Consider the following 19,442-nt stretch of genomic DNA (forward strand, 5'->3'; position numbering starts at 1 on the left):
AATATTTGTGTCAAATATGGGAGACAATAAACAAGAAGAATCTACATCAAGTGTCAACAATACGTCATCATTGGCATCTTCGCTTATGACAAGAATTATGTCAAATGCGAAATTTGCGGTAGAAATTTTTGACGGGTCCGGGCATTTTGGGATGTGGCAAGGCGAGGTTCTAGATGTCCTTTTTCAACAAGGGCTAGATCTGGCCATTGAAGAAAAGAAACCAGATGTTATTGGAGAAGAAGATTGGAGAATTATCAACCGTGTTGCTTGCGGTACCATTCGATCCTACCTTGCTAGAGAGCAGAAATATCCATACACAAAAGAAACTTCTGCAAATAAATTATGGAAAGCACTGGAGGATAAATTTTTGAAGAAAAACTGTCAAAATAAATTGTACATGAAGAAGAGACTGTTTCACTTCACCTATGTTCCTGGTACCACGATGAATGAACATATCACCAGTTTCAATAAGTTGGTCACAGATTTGCAAAATATGGATACAACTTATGATGATGGTGACTTGGCCTTAATGTTGTTGGCGTCACTTCCTGATGAGTACGAGCACCTTGAAACTACTCTACTCCATGGAAATGACGAAATTTCTCTCAGAGAAGTTTGTTCGGCTTTGTACAGCTATGAACAAAGAAAGCGAGAAAAACAGAAGGGCGGAGAAGGAGAAGCACTGTTTGTGAGGGTCGTCCTCAAAATCAAACGAGGACAAAGAAGGGAAGATCCAAGTCAAGATCCAGACCCAGCAAAGATGAATGTGCCTTTTGTCGAGAAAAAGGGCACTGGAAGAAAGACTGTCCGAAGTTGAAGAATAAGGCCAAACATAACAATGGAAAGGCCATTATGGATTCAAATGTAGCTGATTGTGATGATTCAGACTTCTCATTAGTTACAACAGAGTCATCAACATCATCAGACATATGGTTGATGGACTCGGCTTGTAGCTATCATATGTGTCCCAATAGGGACTGGTTCGTGGAATTTCAAGAAGGAGAATATGGAGTCGTCCACACAGCGGATAACAGCCCTCTTACCTCATATGGCATTGGTTCAATACGATTAAGGAACCATGATGGAATGATCAGAACATTAACAGATGTTCGATATGTACCGGATTTGAAGAAGAATCTCATCTCTGTGGGAGCCCTAGAATCAAAAGGGTTCAAAATCATTGCAGAAAATGGAGTGATGAGAGTATGCTCCGGTGCACTAGTGGTAATGAAGGCTAATCGGAAGAATAATAATATGTACCGCTATCGTGGCAGTACAATTATTGGGACAGCGACAGTGACATCCAGTGACGACAAAGAGGCAGAAGCAACCAAGCTATGGCACATGCGCTTGGGACATGCTGGAGGAAAATCCTTGAAAACTTTATCAGATCAAGGATTGTTAAAAGGAGTCAAGGCTTGCAACTTGGAGTTTTGTGAGCATTGTGTCAAAGGGAAACAGACAAGGGTTAAATTTGGTACAGCGATCCATAATACTAAAGGCATTTTGGATTATGTACACTCTGATGTTTGGGGTCCTTCCAAAACACCTTCATTGGGTGGGAAGCACTATTTTGTAACCTTTGTTGATGATTTTTCTCGAAGAGTATGGGTGTATACAATGAAGAGCAAAGATGAAGTGTTAGGAATTTTTCTCAAATGGAAGACGATGGTGGAGAATCAGACAGGCAGGAGGATCAAGTGTATTCGTACAGACAATGGAGGTGAATACAAAAATGATCATTTCAATAAGGTCTGTGAAAATGATGGCATCGTCCGACACTTCACTGTTAGACATACACCACAACAGAATGGAGTGGCAGAACGTATGAACCGGACCTTGCTGGAGAAGGTACGGTGTATGTTGTCCAATGCTGGCTTGGGCAAAGAATTTTGGGCTGAGGCAATTACATATGCATGCCACCTCATTAATCGTCTACCATCTGCTGCTATTGATGGCAAGACACCATTTGAAAAATGGTACGGAAAACCTGCTGTAGATTATAACTCTTTGCACGTGTTTGGCTCAACTGCATATTATCATGTGACGGAGTCAAAATTGGATCCAAGGGCAAAGAAGGCTATTTTTATGGGAATTACTTCTGGAGTCAAAGGATATCACTTATGGTGTCCTATGACAAAGAAAGTAATATTCAGCAGAGATGTTACCTTTGATGAATCTGCTATGGTAAATAAGGTAACAGAAGACACCAAACAAAATAAAGGTGCTTCTAAGCAGGTGGAGTTTGAGGGAAAATTTATTTTTCCTACACAAGAAGCAGAGGAGGAAACAAATAAAGATTACCCTCTGGAAGGAGAGCCAGTAGAGGAGATTCCAACTCAGGAACCTCAACAACAACTTGAATCAATAGCAACCAGCAGGCCAAAAAGAACAATAACGAAACCTGTTCGTCTCATTGAGACGGTTGCTTGTGCAACCTCAATTGTAGCTGATGATGTTCCTACCACTTATAAAGATGTTGTCCAAAGTTCAGAAGAAGATAAGTGGAGGATTGCCATGAATGATGAAATACAGTCCCTTCATCAGAATCATACATGGAGATTGGCCAATCTCCCGAAGGGAAAGAAAGCAATTGGGTGCAAATGGGTATTTGCAAAGAAAGAAGGATTTCCTAACCAAGTAGATGTTCGCTACAAAGCAAGATTGGTGGCCAAAGGATATGCTCAAAAGGAGGGAATTGATTACAATGAAGTGTTTTCTCCAGTTGTAAAACATTCCTCCATTAGAATTATGTTGGCTTTGGTAGCACAATTGGATTTGGAACTAGTTCAGATGGATGTAAAAACTGCGTTTTTACATGGAAACTTGGAGGAGGAAATCTACATGACTCAGCCAGAAGAATTCAAAGTTGCTGGAAAAGAAAATGTGGTGTGCAAACTTGAAAAATCGTTGTACGGATTGAAACAATCTTCTAGACAATGGTACAAGCGATTTGACGAGTTTATGTTGCGGCAAGGGTACAAGAGAAGCAAATACGATCATTGTGTGTATTTGCACAAGGTTTAAGATGGTTCCTTTGTATATCTTCTCCTATATGTTGATGATATGTTGATAGCTTCCAAGAATTTGGAAGAAATTGATAAGTTGAAGATTCAACTGAAGAAGGAGTTCGAGATGAAGGATTTGGGTGAGGCAAAGAAAATTCTTGGCATGGAGATAATTAGAGATAGACGTTCAAAGAAACTCTGTTTATCTCAAAAGGAATATTTGAAGAGAGTACTTCAACGTTTTGGCATAGATGACAAGATTAAGCCAGTTAGTACTCCACTTGCTTCCCATTTTAAGCTAAGTACTACTATGTCGCCAATGGATGAAGCTGAACGAAAGTATATGTCAAAGGTACCATACACAAATGTTGTTGGTAGCTTGATGTATGCAATGGTTTGCACAAGGCCTGACATTTCACAAGCTGTTGGAGTTATTAGCAGATATATGCACAATCCAGGGAAGGAGCATTGACAAGCTGTGAAGTGGATTCTACGGTATATTCATAATACTGTAGATGTCGGGTTAGTTTTTGAGCAGGAAGACAATCAGTCTGTAGTTGGATATTGTGACTCAGATTTTGCGGGTGATCTGGACAAACGACGATCAACTACTGGTTATGTGTTTACTTTTGCAAAGACACCAGTTAGTTGGAAGTCTACTTTGCAGTCAACAGTTGCTTTGTCTACAACAGAGGCAGAGTACATGGCTATTACAGAGGCTGTGAAAGAGGCAGTTTGACTTCAAGGATTGCTAAAGGAGCTTGGTGTTGAACAAAAAGGTATCACAATTTTTTGTGATAGTCAAAGTGCTATTCAATTAGCGAAGAACCAAGTTTATCATGCAAGGACGAAGCACATTGATGTTCGGTATCATTTCGTACGAGAAATCATAGAAGTAGGTGGAGTCACAGTGAAGAAAATTCATACTACGGAGAATCCTGCTGATATGCTAACTAAGGTGGTGACTGCGATCAAGTTTCAACATTGTTTGGATTTGATCAACATTGTTGAACACTGAAGATTGAAGATGAAGACACAACCAAAATTTGTTATTGAGGGAGAATTGAAAATGTGGAATTTTGCCAAAGTGGAGATTTGTTGAAGTTTGGCAAAATGCCAAAGTCCCACATTGGTTGGGAGTTAAGTTTGGGGGGGATTTTTCCCCTATAAAAGAAGGCCTAATGTTTAGGATTGAAACACACCTCTCATTTGCCTTCTCATCTGTTTAAGACATTTGTATCTTCTCTCTTTAGTATTATTTCACTTGTATTTTTGGAGTGAAATAAAACATTGGTTGTGTCCGAGGAGTAGGCAAAATTAGCCGAACCTCGTAAATTCTGGTGTTCCCTTTATTGTTGCTTTATTGTCTTATTTATTATTTGGTGGTTGTCATAATTTTTGGTATAGTAGTTGTGACTTATTCACACTATATACATTTGGCTTCCGCAATACAAATATCAGAGCCAAGGTACTGCACAAGATATCCGAACATCAAGACCGCCTAGTTGGAACAAGAGCAACCTGAAACCATCAATTAGGTGAATGCTTTTCTTCTATAATTATAATATTATGATAACTATGTTATAGTCCATGTTGATCGCTAACGATGTTAAATTTCATATTTTGGTCATATAGGTGATCTCTGTTGAAGAGTTTTTAGTTTAGCTTTGGGTGTTGGAGATGATTCAAAGATTTTATGAAAGCTTAAGATCTATTTTCCTTTACAGAATTACCCGGTACCTGTTGTCGATGGGAGGTGACAGATATCCCATGGAATTAATCGAGATGCGCGCAAGCTGGCTCGAACACCATTATTATCAAAAAAGAAAAAGATCTATTTGCCTTTGCTACTTTTGAATATGTTGCTTATTTTTGTCTTGGGTTGTATATTCTCCCTTCGTATAATTTAGAGTAAATATTAGTAGCAACTGATACTGTGTTTCATTATTTCTTCCATTTTATAACAATGATTTTCCACAAGATTTTCAATTTGATGAGAATTTTTGTTGTTCCGTAAGCTAGAGGGCACGTTCATTCAAAGTTAAAACCAAAAATTCAAACGACAAACGTGTATCATAAGTACGTCTACTTCTAAAATTGAATAAAAATATCCATTTGTTTAAAATAGATAGCTATACGGGGTCGTTTGGTTGACATTCTAGATATGCATAGATTATAATAGGAGTATATAGGCAGTTTATGCATGTATAATTGGTGAAGGAATTGCTATACGGTAAGAAAGAATTTTTCTACATGAGTTAAAGGGGCATTTTCATTTTTAAATAATCAATATCACATTACTAAACACAATCTTATTTCGCATTATAATACACGTATTTTACTTAATTTAACGTAAGTATTACCCAATAATATTTGCATAATAGTTATGCAACGATTTTCTTTTTAGTGCCGCTAATCAAATGCTATATTATGGATTAGTTAATCTAATTCATCAACTAAACGACCAAAACACTTTTTATCTCATTTTTTTTCTCCAAGTTCTCTACTTAATAATATAATAGTCCAAGGAAAACGAAAAAAGAAATTGCTACACATATATTTGAACGACGTCGTAATGAGGGGTGGAGTAGGGTTGGGTTGAGCTCTACTGTATGGTCCCGACTCCCGATTGGAAGCACCTGAAATTGCCATTTTCCAACCCTAACACACCAAACAACGAAGTAGAAAGAGAGTAAAGGAGAATATAACAATCGGTTAAAATGGCATTATCAGGAGATTTAAGGGTCTCCGCAACATTGGTTCCATACCCGAAGAATCCTCTTCGGAATTATCTACCTCCTTCTAAGGTTTGTCTTTTTACCCCCCTTTCCTTATTCATAGCTTTAACATTTAATTATTTGCCAATTTCTAGTAAATTGTTTGTTGTGTATTTCTCAATTTGTTTATAAGTATATATTTATACCTAGTTTGAACCTATTTTCACGAATTTGTGAGTTTGGTGGTAGGTACTTGACAACACTGACTTATAATCCTGGATCTGCTTTAGTAATTGAAGTGTAAGTAATGGTCAACATGTTATGGTGTGTGAGTATTTGGAAAACAGTAGTTACAGTATGGTTTATGAGTATGACTAAATTATTTTAATTCATTTTTCCTCCTTTTAAACTAGAGTTGATAGGCACTAGCTTAATCACGCCTTTTATCCTGCTTTACTCACTTCTTTTGGTTAAGAAAATGAACCTTGGTCTAATTCAACATCAAAAGTTAGCTCACGAGGCTAAGATTGTCCAAGACCGAATAATGAGACAACAACCAATGTAGCCTGTAGGACACTTTACATGCACCTGGTTACACCCAGGGTCGGGAATCTGGTACATTGAAAGCGTTATGGGGCGATTTGTTTCCAAGAATAGACAAGGATCAGACTCTGATACCATGTTAAGAAAATAAACCTTTGGCGACTGATAAAAATTAGAAAGATGAACCTTGAGCATGATGAGGCAAGGTTTGCCCAAGACCATATATTGAGACAGTAAGCCATTATTATTAAAATTATACTTGATTTAAAAAAGGGAGACAACAACTCTTTCCTTCAGCCAATGTGGAATACCTTACACATTCTTCTTAAAGTTCTCTTATTGTAACTTCCTTCTTATTTTTGCACTGTCGCCTTTCTTAGTAATTTGAAGAGTATAAATGCTCTTCGGATTTTCCTAAAATCGTCTCTGCGGATTTGGAAGAACACATCTGTCCTGGATAACTTCCTATTGTTTATCAGTGCTCATGCTTTAAATCTATCTCCTTGCACTTGCTGTTTAGTAGAGCTGAATTAGATACACATAGTCAGGCTAGTTTCTTGAGATGATGTTTGTTCTGTTTAGGACACAGGGAAATTACCAATTACCTTAAAGCATGAATCCACTTGTGCTTGCGCTTTTTAGCAAGTTTGGTTAATTATTGCATCTCTTAACAACTAGTAACACGTTTCTACGTGAATTTGATGCCTTTACTTCTATTGTTTAACACCTGATCATGTTAGCATTACATGTAAACCAACCAATACTTTTTGGTAATTGGATTTTGCTATAGGCATGTATTACTACTTATTACACAGATTGTAATGCCATTGGTCCATAGTGTTCCCAGAAGTAACAATTATGAACTAGTTGTGTGTGAATTGTGAGGGTAATAAGCATGTTATTCATATAATTACTCTAGCTTTCACAGCATGATAAAATAATTATTACTTTATATTTTTTTAATTTGGAATAATATTACTTTATACTTTAACCAAGAGGTTGTGAGTTCGAGTCACCCCAAGAACAAGGTGGGGAGTTCTTGGAGGGAGAGATGCCGAGGGTCTATCGGAAACAGCCTCTCTACCCCAGGGTAGGGGTAAGGTCTGCGTACACACTATCCTCCCCAGATCTCACTGGTGGGATTATACTGAGTTGTTGTTGTTGTTGTTGTTGTATTACTTTATACTTCACACTGATATGAACAGAAAACGGATAAATGGACATATTATCTGTACTCTGTAGATTGGTAGGCATTTAGACATGCCTAAATATGTAGTTTTGATCTTATTGGTCGAGACCTCTTCATAACACCTATGATTGTCCCTATAACTACAAAGTTGAGGATTGGATGGGTTGGGACTTCTAGTGCCGAATATTTGTGTTTACGGCATATTAGAGTAGCTGATTAGGTTCTAATTTTTTAGAAAGCAATACTGTTTGGTGCCTGAATCATTGGTTCCCTGTCTCCTCTTCTTGGATGGTTGAATTAGTTAACTGTGCCCTATTATGTGATTCACAAGTTTGACTGGTCTGGTTTATTCTCCCTGGTAGCACGTCGATTGGTGCTTGCAAGTTGCTTCCTTGATGGCTACTTTTAGTTCAATATCGACTTTCCTTTGCCCTCTTTTGGATCTTCGAACCCTATGTGTGAGATGCTATGCCCAAGATGGACTCTGATGAGCTGAAGGGGTGAAATATTCAGTGTTATATGTTTGCATCATTTGTGTCTGGGTGAAACAAAAGTGCTTACTTGAGCTCCAAGTTTTAATTAGATGTTCTTATTCCATATAAGCATTCATTGATTCACCTGAACTTATTGTTTGCTTCAAAAGTAAATTTGTGTTTTCTTGAGACGATGAGAGAAGCAGAAGATGGTTATGTTTACTCCCATCTAAGATTTTATGCCGATGTCCTTTTAAGTGCATCCTCTATATCTTTATAGTTTGAATGGTACCTCCGAATAGGCTTATTGGTATACTATGTACTGCTGAAGGGGAGCGTTGGCGTAACTTGTAAAGTTGCTGCCATGTGACCAAGAGGCTACAGCTTCGAGTCGTGGAAACAGCCTCTTGCAGAAATGCGGGGTAAGGTTGCATACAACAGACCCTTGTGGTCTGGCCCTTCCTCAGACCCCGCGCACAGCGGGAGCTTAGTGCACCGGGTTGTTCTTTTTTTATGTACTGCTACTCGGATATAGATTCTAATGTCTGGATCTCTATCTTTGTTTTATTACTCTAGTTACTTCAATCTTTTCCATAAAATTTGTATGCATTGAGAAATAATGGTTGTACAAGCTGTGAAATGCAATATGTAGGAAAGTGTATGCATCCTAACATCTTCAAAACAATTTCATAAGATGTACCTAACTTTTTGCGTTCATGTTCTCCCACTGTTTGTATCATGACCACAATGAAAGAGAATTTCTTGCACATTGCAGGTAGATTTTAGTCCCTTCCTTAATGGTGGATCTAGTGCTACTGAGGTGTCGCCTAGATGGTCTCGTGTAGCATCTGATGGCCATAGTTTGCGGTGCCAAGCAAGGAGGCCTTTTGGGATCCTTGGAGAATATAAATTATCGACAAGTTCCATCAGCCAAGAATTTGATAATTTACTCCTCAATGCTATCAACATGAGCTTTTTTGAGCGCCTAAACTTGGCTTGGAAGATAATGTTTCCACCATCCCCTTCAGCAAGTAATTCTAGTGCTGCTAATATTGCTAAGCAGCGCCTGAAGATGATTCTCTTCTCTGATAGATGTGCTGTCAGCGATGAGGCAAAACAGAAGATTGTAAGCAACGTCGTTAGTGCTCTCTCTGATTTTGTGGAAATAGAATCACAGGATAAAGTACAGTTGAGTGTCTCGACGGATCCAGATCTAGGGACGATTTACTCTGTCACAGTGCCAGTCAGACGGGTAAAATCAGAATACCAAGAAGAGGATCCAACTGGAACGATAACTAATGTAGAGTACAAAGACACTGGGGATAGTTCTGGTTCAGTTGATGTCAAGTTTGATTTCTATATTCCAAATGAGAAGTTCAATGACTTTGATTTGTGAAACCTGGTCATATCCTTTGCCTAACTGGAAGAGGATTGTAATGTCTTGTTTTTCTGGCATTAATAATTTTTCCCTTTGTAAACATACTAGTAGGTGGTCCTCCAAATATGTTGTCCATCAACTTAGAGTGCTGTAAATATCTGAAAATCTCATTTGGAAGTGTTTGATCATTGATGAATTTGCTAGTTATGGTTTTAATCTGAGTGACTTTTGTAACAATCTGTTCCTCCATGTACCAGTGCTCAAGTAATTGATTTTTGTTTATATTGGAGAAGGTAATAGAGATTATAGACAAAACTGGTCTGCTAACAAGGATAATATGCAACATTCTTTTACGTGATATATGTTTTGAAGAAGCTTTACATAAAATAATTATTACGGGCATAATGTATTCAAGTTTTCTCACCTGGTTTCCATATAGAAAAAGGAAAGCTAAATAATGATACGGTATTTACTCGAGAAACAAGCTATTACGCAATGTTTGGCTTGTAATATTAAGCAATGTTTGGCTTGTAATGTTAAGAGTCAGGCTATCGCAAATAGCTTCTCTATCGTTACAAAGAAGGGATCCCATTTGTCGAATTATATCAGACATGTTGTTTTTATCCCAATATATGCATTGTACTTTTTTAAAATTTATTTAAAAAAGAAAGATACCTTTTCATATTAAAAAATAATTTATCTTGTCTACCTTATTTTTAATGAGATTATTGTTAAAGTTTATCTTCCAATCAAAAATACATTGCATAGCTAACTGGAAATACTCCTCTAAAATGTATTTTAAACTTTAAATTCCTAATTTCAAGTTAAATTTTGAAATAATAGATAAAATTATGAAATAAATTATTAGTTTGCAACTAATGTCTTTGTCAAAAAAAAAAAAAAAAAAAAAGAAGTCTGTCTAATGCTAAAAAGGGAGAAATATGGTTACTTGAAGCAATGAGGATTGAGTGCATTTTGGATTTAACAGGATCAAGGGGTGTGTTGTGGAGAAAGCTAATGCACCTAATAGCATTGACATCACATACAGGGAGCCAGGCGAATAGCTGTGCAGAACAATATGTTTCTGCAGATCAGCATACTCAAATCCTTTGGGAGGAGGATATGATGATCGTTTTTTATACCAACTTTGTGTTCTTTTTTGCAGGGATCGTTACTGTATCCATGTCCTACTATCTGCTACAAATTCATAAGGTGGTATTAGCATTTGATGCTCATTCCCTTGAAGGAGTACTAATAGTAGGCATAAGCATGGACGCATGTAAAACTCTGCCCAGAAAGTTGGTCGACAGGGAATTTTGGCAGTCGAATATGGGAACAATGGGTGCATTGTGTTGCAAAACACCAATACACCTTATTAGTTCTACATCCCAAGAATTATGCCAATCAATGGTTACCACAGATTACTACTGGAGATCACACGATCACATTAAACATGGGATATGCAAAAGAAAGCTGCCCAGAAGTTTGATCGATTTACTGCCTGACTTGGGCTTTTGGAACTCAAAATTGGGAGCACTGGATGCATTGTGGAACATCACCCTAATGCACATCATTACCTCTACATCCCAAGAATGGTGCCAACCATTGACATCAACAGGTTGCTGCTGGAGATCACACGACTACCTGCTCAAACAGTGTATGCTCACACATGCTCGAAAAAGCTGGAACTCAGTCTCATTGAGGAGCGAGTATAGCTGTACCAGAAACTATGCGAATGCAGTTGCATTACTGGATACTAGACATCATGACAATCAAATAATACTATGGGATAGGATTGGCAGAGGTAAGGATAGCCACGATATATCTCTGGAAAGACAAGGGCGTTCCAAGACAGTAGGTTTTGCAATAGAATTTGCTACAGATTATGTGGATGATCGTAGGAGTTACACACTTGAGGAAGATGCAGATGCAGATTTGGAAATCAATTTGGAAGATTCACTACTGGTTTCATTAAGTTCACAGTTGACACAACAATGGGAAGATGGTCAAAATTGCAAGAAAAGGAGGATACATATGGCCTCAATTGTGAAGATTTAGCATGGCTAGTTTTTATAAATCAGTTTCACTACTTTATTAGCCTACTTAGGAATTATATAGTCGTCAAAGTTTATTTCTTTCATCTTGTAAGACCTCATGACACTTTGTTTTATTTTGAGTTTTATATATATAAAAACTAGCCCTAGGAACCTTGCCTAGTGGATTTACTAAAAAAAAAAAGGAAAAGCAGATACACACATATAACCCGAGTCCGGAACCAAAATGTGGTTCTTTTGGATTCAAAGAATCAAAATGTGTGGGGAAAAAAACTGGTGACCAAAATATATATAAGCCTTAGCTAAAGGCGCTATACCTTAACGGCCGTTTGCCCAGTTAAGTGTAGCGCTCTTATATAAGGCGTTATATATATAAAGCTTTAGGGTACCGCACTATATATATTATGTAGGCCAACTAATAATTCTTCTGGGCTTAACTGACATAACAATAATTCAACTGGGTATAGCGCCTTAAGCTAAGGCGCTATACCTCAAATAATTGTACCCCCCAGATTGTTTTTTGCCTTATTTAAAGAGGTTAATGATTTGTAAAAATCCATTCATAAATATTTTCAAGTCTTCTGAAATATTTTTTCGTTATGTTTTTTTGCATTTTGTCATAATGTCTGAAGAGCAAAGAATTAAGGTTTCATTATATTGGGGTGAGGGGGGTGAGGTTGGGGTGGCGAATAACTCAGTAAGCTATAGTAGTTATCTCCACAGTGTCATGTTAAGTTGCCACTTACAATGTAGTACGATAGATTGGTATCGTTGTTATGTAATAAAATGAATGTGATTCGGTGAATATTAAAGTGATCGGAAGATATCCCTATTATGTGACTCCCCAAGGGGTTGCTTGTTATGCTGAGTTTAACATCAAAGACGATGAAACTCTAAGAGATTTTTTGAGGACTCCGGATGAATACCAGGAATTTTTTGTGATAAAACCGTTGGAAATGTACGTAAAGGCTGAAGACGTTCGCAATAATGATGTTTCGCAAAGTAGGGATATCCCTTATTCATCAGGTGGTTATTTTGGAGCAGTTTTAGCCGAACATGTTCCGAGTGAAAGAGTTTGGCCTGATCTAAACTTATCTTCACGGGCGAATGAGGAGCGAGGAAATAATTTCTCCCCCAGTTTACATAATCCACAAGTCGAGTGATAAACTTCAATTTTCGGTTGGTGTTACAATGTTTATTTTTGGGTATTGAATTTGTATTAACATTCATATATTCCATAGGGGATACCGGCCAGATATGAATTTTACAAGTTATGAACCATCGGCCAGTTGGAATATGCCTAATTTTGGTGTGTTGAATCATGGTGTTCCATCCGGGAGTCATCATCAATAGGATAATATGGATAATGGGATATCAACATATTATGATTTGTAAGTGAAGTGATAAAGTTTATATATAAAGTTTGGATCAATTTGAAGTAGGCTCCACTCGACTTTTTTTGAGTTAAAAATAGTAGGGGGGGACCGTTCTGTTTGCCGGGGAAGGGGAAGGAGACGACTATTTATGTTAGTATAGCGCCTTAACAAAAGGCGTTATACTATATCGCCTTTTTAGGGCGCTATACTTTCCGGTCTGTTGAGTTCAAATATAACGCCTTAGCTAAAGCCGTTAAGGTATAACGCCTTTAGCTAAGGCTTTATATATATTTTGGTCGCCAGTTTTTTCCCCCCCACATATTTTGGTTTTTAAGTCCAAAAGAATCACATTTTGGTTCCGGACTCAATATAACCCTAATTAACCAAATCCCATTTACCCATTTCCTAATTACCCCTTCCGAGTTCCAACCAGCTGCAAACATTAATTAATAAAATGAGAAAAGCAAAACAAAAATTTGTTGAAGTAATTAGGCGGGAAAAATTTCAAGCTGTCCAAAGGACTCTCATTTTAGGGCTTGAACTTTTCAAAAAATAGTTGCTGTTTCGTTGTTTCAAATCACAATGAATACTATTTCTTTGAATTTGGAGGATCCAATTCGGGACGCAATTTCAAGGATCCGATTCGGCCCGCATTCCAACAACCTGCTAATTTCTTCTTGGGATTCAGTAAGTGTAAAACCCCATTCCTTTGTGTATTCACAAAGTGTTTGTATGTACGATTCAAGTTCATTTGGATACAGTAGCAAATTCGCCTCTATTTTAAAGTAGTCGGTTTCGGCTATATTATCCTCAGTTCCATTCCCTCCATTTGGGCCTTTTAATTTTAATGTTCAATAATTTGTTTTTTATTTAGATAAATTAGGAGTTTAGGGTTTCTTCATCTTCTACTGTCTCTAAATTCTATTTCATTCACATGTAACACAAAAATTGTTTTGCAGAGTCTCCGATTGTATGATTTAGATAGCTCTAAGCTTCGAATGGAAGCTCCCGGGAAAGCTGCTCTCCTCGATTGCTGTTTCGAGAATGAGAATGTGTGCCTTAGTGCTGCTTCTGATGGTTCAGTTTACAGGTTTTTACTCCTGCTTTATGATAATCTAATAAAGTCCCCTCCTACCTTGTAGTAGGTGCATAGTGCACGAGTACGCCCGTTCATTTAGGGGCCGACTTAGTGCACAAGTTATGTGTTCATCTGAATCCAATAGCTTTGGCTCATAACATGTGTATGTGTTAAAAACCACTAAATAAGTACAAATAGTAATAGATATTAAGCCCAGTATTTCAAACAAGCTTGATGGGCTTAGGTACCCCGTACCTGTGCTGGTGGGAGGTAGCAAGTACCTTATGGAATAGTTGAGGTGTGCACAAGCTGTCCCATACACCATCATTGTCATAAAAAATAAAAGAAAAATAAATGGTCCATGATAGAATTTCGAACTCGGGCCCATAAAGTTCAAATCTTGGATCCGCTCTGCTTTTATTCCATATTGCATGGACAAAAACAGAAAGCTTTCATGTTAGAAATGAAAAGGAAAAAGAAAAGAAGAAGCTTATGTGTTGAGCTTAGAGCTAGAAACAGTTTTTTCTCATGTTCTGGGTACATTCTCTGGGGAATGCATTGAATTTGTTATCACTCTACACATGATGGTCCCTTTTGGGTTGTTCTTCTTCCTAGGTATGATTTGGATTCGGGGGTTAAAGTCTCAGTGGGAATTCATGATGATGTAGCAACCTGTGTTGAGTATTCTCCTACGACATGTAAGATATTGGTACCTCTATAATTTCAGTATGGTGACTTCTTAACATTTTCATTAAATATTGCCTTGGAGAAACACACAACACATAATATTCAAAGCAAAAGCAATGATCCTAACAATGTTTAGGTATTTGTAACTGTCAAAGCTAATGGATTTTCCATAAGCTTATTATGGTACTAAGCAGAAGAATTCTATTTGCATAATTCCTAAAGTTGAGGATCCATTAATCAGTATCTTAGATGGAAACTTGATTTATTTGGATATATGTTCAACATCATGTGGCAAATGGAAAGGACCAAACTTCACTGATTTGCTCCCAACTTTATTGCTCTGAACGTATAAATTTATCGACTCAATTTTCTCTCCTTAAATTCCTTTTTCATTGGTGTAAGGAGAGGACTGTAGAAGACTTCCAAGATGTCTTAGACTTTTTAGATTCATTGAGATGAGGGTGCTTAGTTGCTATATAGTGACCTCTGTACTGTTGTAATTTTGTATTTTGCAGTACCATTTTGTGGTACTTGCCTTAATAATATTTACTTATCTTATTAAAAAAATAATTGTAGGTCAAATAATTTCTGCTGGTTGGGATAGAAAGATAAATTTTTGGGATGCTCGTTCAGCCCAATCTCATGGCTGCTTGAACAGCTTAGCTTCAGAGGTGGAGTCAATTTCACTATCTGGGTTCAGTTTGATGGTTGCTGCTGGCTCCTCAGTTGATATATATGACCTACGAAGTTTTAAGAAATCAGTTCACACGAAAGGCGTCAAAGTAAAATGTGTACGGCCAATTTTTAATCCTAAAGGTACTCTTACCAAAATTCTTATATCAACTTCCTTGTGCTTCCAAGGCCCCCATCACACCCCTTCACCCCATTGAAAGAAAAAAGCAAAGAGAAAAAGAGAAAATACAAAAAGTTTAAGGATCTTCGTGAAAGTTGAACAAATGGTTCTATTAGAAGAACTCTATTATGCATGTATGTATTTCACTACAGATGGTGTTGTCCAGGACTTACTTGTGGCATGCTTAAGCCTTGAAACTGTGTGCAGAGTAGGTTGTGCACTTTGCCCCACTAAAGTGGCGCTTCACTGTAGTGTGTATGTTTATCATTCCCTTCTATTACGCCTTTCTCCATTAAAGCCCACACTTGTTAGCGCTTTGAGCTTAAAGTCCAATAGACTTCTATGCTTATTTCTTTTCTTTTGTTTTTGCCTTTGATAACACTGACTGCAGAAGGATATAATTATCTGGGGTTTTCAGTTTTTCGTATTATCCATCTTATATTGGCTAGATAACTGGCATAAATATTTTTCCATCACATGTTTCTTTCTCATGCTTATATTTGTAGGATTTATTGTTGGATCAGTTGATGGGCGAGTTCTTCTGGAGTACATCTGCAGATCCAGCTCAGACGAGGGGTCAGTAAAAGTTTGTCTTACTTTCTTTATGTTTGAAAAGATGAAAGTTTGTAGTACATCAGACTACTGTATGGTGATTCTGGCCAGATTACTCAAACAATGCTAGGCACAGTTTAGGTTCAACTGTAAGTAGTCGAGTTCATATATCAGGTCAGCATTAGCTGATATTTTTCGGAAGATGGTGTCTACCTGGCTTTCAAATGCATGGTGTAAAAAAACTAAAAGAGCAAAGAGCTGCTTGGCATTCACCTGACATCATAAATTCGCTTCTGCTTATTTTGCTTATATGTTTGTAAGAACACTGGTCCAACTTTCCAATTGCTGTTTCACTTGCTAACATTTGGATAGAATATAAGATCTATCAGATGTCTCAACTAGCAAACACAACTAGACAAGGTACTAGCTAGAAGAGGCTGTTGTAATCCATTTTAATCTGTCAATGCATTTCCAAAAGAGTATCAAAGCTTTATTTTCATCAGATCCCACGGAAACATTTTTTCCTGTATTTATGAACTGGTACCTCTTGAACCTGCAAGGGACTTGCTCTTTGCTCCATCTCCCTGTTGTAGCATCCACTTTCCGAAGTTGCAAATGCTGGCAAATTCTTGACATTAGCATTTCCATTAAGCATGTAAAGACAACTGATAAATTCCTCATTGCCTAAGATGACCTCATCCAGAGTGCAATTCACTATGTAGGAGATGGAAGCAAAAGTTTGATGCTGCTGCTGCTTAGAAAGATCAAATAATTATTTCTAAGCCTTTTTCAAGTTTGAGGGACCATTTTTAGTCTTCCAAGTTCCAGCATGGAAAATAGTTTAGCATTCTAGAAAAGAGAGGTGGTACAGGAAGGATGGTGATTCAGAACATTAGTAGAGAACTTGGTAGAAATGGAAAAGTTTGAGAGGGCATTTTTTAGGTCCTTGTATCAGTCAATAGTAGGCCAACAAAAGATGATTTGGCTTCTTATCTTTAATTTAGATGACATAAGAAGCAGTTGCTGAAAATCAAATCTGATTTAAAGAAAAAGAAAGATCGACAATTAATCAAGGCAAATTATAAAATCTAGAAAAAGCAGTAGAAGTATTCTTCCCAGGGCCATGTATCTTTTGGTTTAAACTTTCATATCCCTTATTTCTTTTACACTCATATCCATTTTGGTAGGGTTGCACGTTGGTGAAACTATAACTTTTCTTTTCTGTAAGTGACAAATTCAGACATTTTATGGAAGGATGAAACAGTTTCAGCTACTGAAATTTCTCAGTATATAGTTACTATGAAGTCTCATTCTAAAATCTCTCCTTTTGTATGGATCTCTTAATTCATTTGTCAGCTTTTGCAGATATGCATTTAGATGTCATCCAAAGAGTAAAGATGGGAAACGTCATCTTGTAACAGTTAATGACATTGCGTTTGACCCATCGTATGTGGTTTTCCAGTTTCAGCTTTCTGTTATTGCTAACTGATAGAAGTTATACTCACAGTACCTTTTCCCTTCCCAGCATTATTGGTTCATTTGTCACTGGTGACAATGACGGCTATGTCACCTTGTGGGATGCTCGGGGAAGGAAACGGATGTTTGAGGTACTTTTGTTCATTTGTCAATCAGATATTGCATAAGTTTCCCAAAAAGTGATAAAATAGTTGTTATTGCTCGAGGAAGGAAACGGGCATTTGAAGTACTCTTGTTTATTTGTCAATCAGATGTTGAATAAGTTTCGCAAAAATTGATAATATAGTTATAATTGCAGTTTTGATATCAGTTGGTTGAAGTCATAGTTTTGAAAGAAATCTTGTGCTTGTAGAGATCAGTGAACAAATCTCTTGTATTACATGAGTTACATGCCGAAGTATAATTTTTCAGTTTCCCAATCAAAATGAAAAACGTAGAATGTCCATTGCTGTCACACATACACGTTCTGCTTTAACTACTGTTTCTGTTTATTCCTTTTGGAGATTTGCTGCATCTCTTTTTGCTTGTTTCAACCAATTGATGGATCTCAGTCTATTTGTTCGGTCTTTTTTTTTTTAAGATGCCAAGGTATCCCAAGAGTGTTGTCTCTCTATCATATAGCCATGATGGATTGCTTTTAGCCGTTGCATCCAGTTATGCATACCAAGAAGCTAATGAAATGTAAGACAAACTTCTTTAATCATTTTCTTATAGTGGGTTGGGTGTGTTCTTGGTCACTCTCACTTACATAACCCCTTTAAAATATTCAATTGCCTTTGACAGAGAAGAGCCACCTCAGATATTTATACATGAAATGGGGAACTTTTATCTCACGTCGCCTTCTTCTGGAGCTTCAAAGTACAAATGACTGCAAATACACATCTCAGATTCTGGTTGTTGCTTCTGTTTCCTTTATACAAGTCATCTTGTTTACTTGATGCAGTAGTTATCACTTATCAATCCTTAATAATATATGGTTGCTGATAAAAAGATTTGCTTTCCCTCATTATTCTCTAGTTCAAGCTACAACTCTTATACAGTAATTTTTGCTGGTACCTGTGCACGAATTGGCTTTTCCTGGCTCGCGTTCCCTGATGTCTATTTTGACTCTTACCAAGATTAGAAGGAAAGTGCTCAACAGAAAATTGGATACCAGAATGTAGAATTTTCACTCATGTATTAATGTCTACTAACAAAGTGTTTGCTCCAAGTGGAATATATTTCGGAGTTGTATTTTTCATCAACTGTGAAAGAATGTGTTTCTTGAGAAATCGTATTTTATGTTCTTTTGCTTGGTTGAGGTTATAGCAAATGTTTTTCTTCTTTAGGTTATACATCCAAAGGAAAACCCCGAGTTTGGAGTAGTTATTAAATTAAAGGCCTTTTTTCCTTTTATTCTTTCTTCAAAATTGTCACTACTGTAATTTGATTATTTTTTTAAGTTATATTACCTGCAAAATGTTAGTTATCTCGGACCTGAGGAAATACGACAGTTTTTTAAATTTTGTAATTTTTTATTTTTTCCTTAGCTATGAGTTCTTTCACTTGGGAGTTGGAATATTGCAATCCCTGGAAACTGAAGAGCCTTTTGTGAGTTGAGTATTCATCTGAAACATGTAAGAATGTCCGTAATTTCTGAATATTGAATATGGTGACCTCTTAACATATTCTAAAAAATGTTGCCCTGCAGAGAAACACACAAATCATACTATTCAGAGCAATGATTGTAATTTCTAACGATGTTTGGTAGTTGTAGACATATTCAACAGCTAATGGATTTTCAATAAGCTAATTGTTGTACTAAGCACAAGATGATTAAACCATTTCCGAATGTCAGTTATAAAGACGGTTGCTTCTAGCAACTATTCGCAGGTCTGCAAAGTTGACTTGGAGTTATAAAGCTTCAGACAAGAACCGCATTGCAGGAAGGGCAAACCATAGCAACATAAATATAAAATACTAATACTACTAAGAAAGGTTGCCCCTGGGGCTTTGATCTAGTAGTAAGAGTGCAACACGTGATGTGTGGGTTAGATGCATGTCACAAGTTCAAAGTTT

At 37.1% G+C, this 19,442-nt stretch overlaps 2 protein-coding genes across 4 annotated transcripts; both read left to right on the forward strand.

Annotated features, from left to right (window-relative positions):
• The first annotated feature begins 5,588 nt into the window (after nt 1-5,588).
• Nucleotides 5,589-9,542, forward strand: LOC107766240 (cell division topological specificity factor homolog, chloroplastic). Its single transcript, XM_016584988.2, has 2 exons — nt 5,589-5,815; nt 8,706-9,542. Exons 1-2 carry the CDS (start codon nt 5,729-5,731, stop codon nt 9,324-9,326), a joined length of 708 nt encoding a protein of 235 aa, XP_016440474.1. The 5' UTR covers nt 5,589-5,728; the 3' UTR covers nt 9,327-9,542.
• Nucleotides 9,543-13,131: 3,589 nt separating this feature from the next.
• Nucleotides 13,132-18,670, forward strand: LOC107766241 (mitotic checkpoint protein BUB3.3-like). 3 transcript variants are annotated; one of them, XM_075241297.1, is made up of 10 exons: nt 13,132-13,425; nt 13,698-13,828; nt 14,432-14,514; nt 15,080-15,319; nt 15,863-15,932; nt 17,274-17,354; nt 17,434-17,515; nt 17,965-18,065; nt 18,168-18,277; nt 18,402-18,670. In XM_075241297.1, the coding sequence occupies exons 1-9, from the start codon at nt 13,321-13,323 to the stop codon at nt 18,250-18,252; spliced, it is 978 nt and encodes a 325-aa protein (XP_075097398.1). In that variant the 5' UTR covers nt 13,132-13,320; the 3' UTR covers nt 18,253-18,277; nt 18,402-18,670. The 3 variants fall into 3 exon arrangements, with proteins under 3 accessions (XP_075097398.1, XP_075097397.1, XP_075097399.1); XM_075241296.1 differs by having other exon boundaries at nt 18,168-18,670; XM_075241298.1 differs by lacking the exon at nt 13,132-13,425 and adding an exon at nt 13,458-13,523 and having other exon boundaries at nt 18,168-18,670.
• Nucleotides 18,671-19,442: the final 772 nt, after the last annotated feature.

This window comes from Nicotiana tabacum, chromosome 20, assembly GCF_000715075.1.
Source record: "Nicotiana tabacum cultivar K326 chromosome 20, ASM71507v2, whole genome shotgun sequence".
Classification (NCBI taxonomy): Eukaryota; Viridiplantae; Streptophyta; class Magnoliopsida; order Solanales; family Solanaceae; genus Nicotiana; species Nicotiana tabacum.

What these genes read in the sequence shown, in the direction of transcription:
- LOC107766240 (XM_016584988.2), top strand. Translation starts at nt 5,729, where the DNA reads ATGGCATTATCAGGAGATTTAAGGGTCTCCGCAACATTGGTTCCATAC. An exon ending in ATTATCTACCTCCTTCTAAG is followed by an intron (nt 5,816 to 8,705) that starts GTTTGTCTTTTT and finishes TGCACATTGCAG; the next exon opens with GTAGATTTTAGTCCCTTCCT.
- LOC107766241 (XM_075241296.1), top strand. Translation starts at nt 13,321, where the DNA reads ATGAATACTATTTCTTTGAATTTGGAGGATCCAATTCGGGACGCAATT. An exon ending in GACATTGCGTTTGACCCATC is followed by an intron (nt 17,355 to 17,433) that starts GTATGTGGTTTT and finishes TTCCCTTCCCAG; the next exon opens with CATTATTGGTTCATTTGTCA. An exon ending in TACCAAGAAGCTAATGAAAT is followed by an intron (nt 18,066 to 18,167) that starts GTAAGACAAACT and finishes TGCCTTTGACAG; the next exon opens with AGAAGAGCCACCTCAGATAT.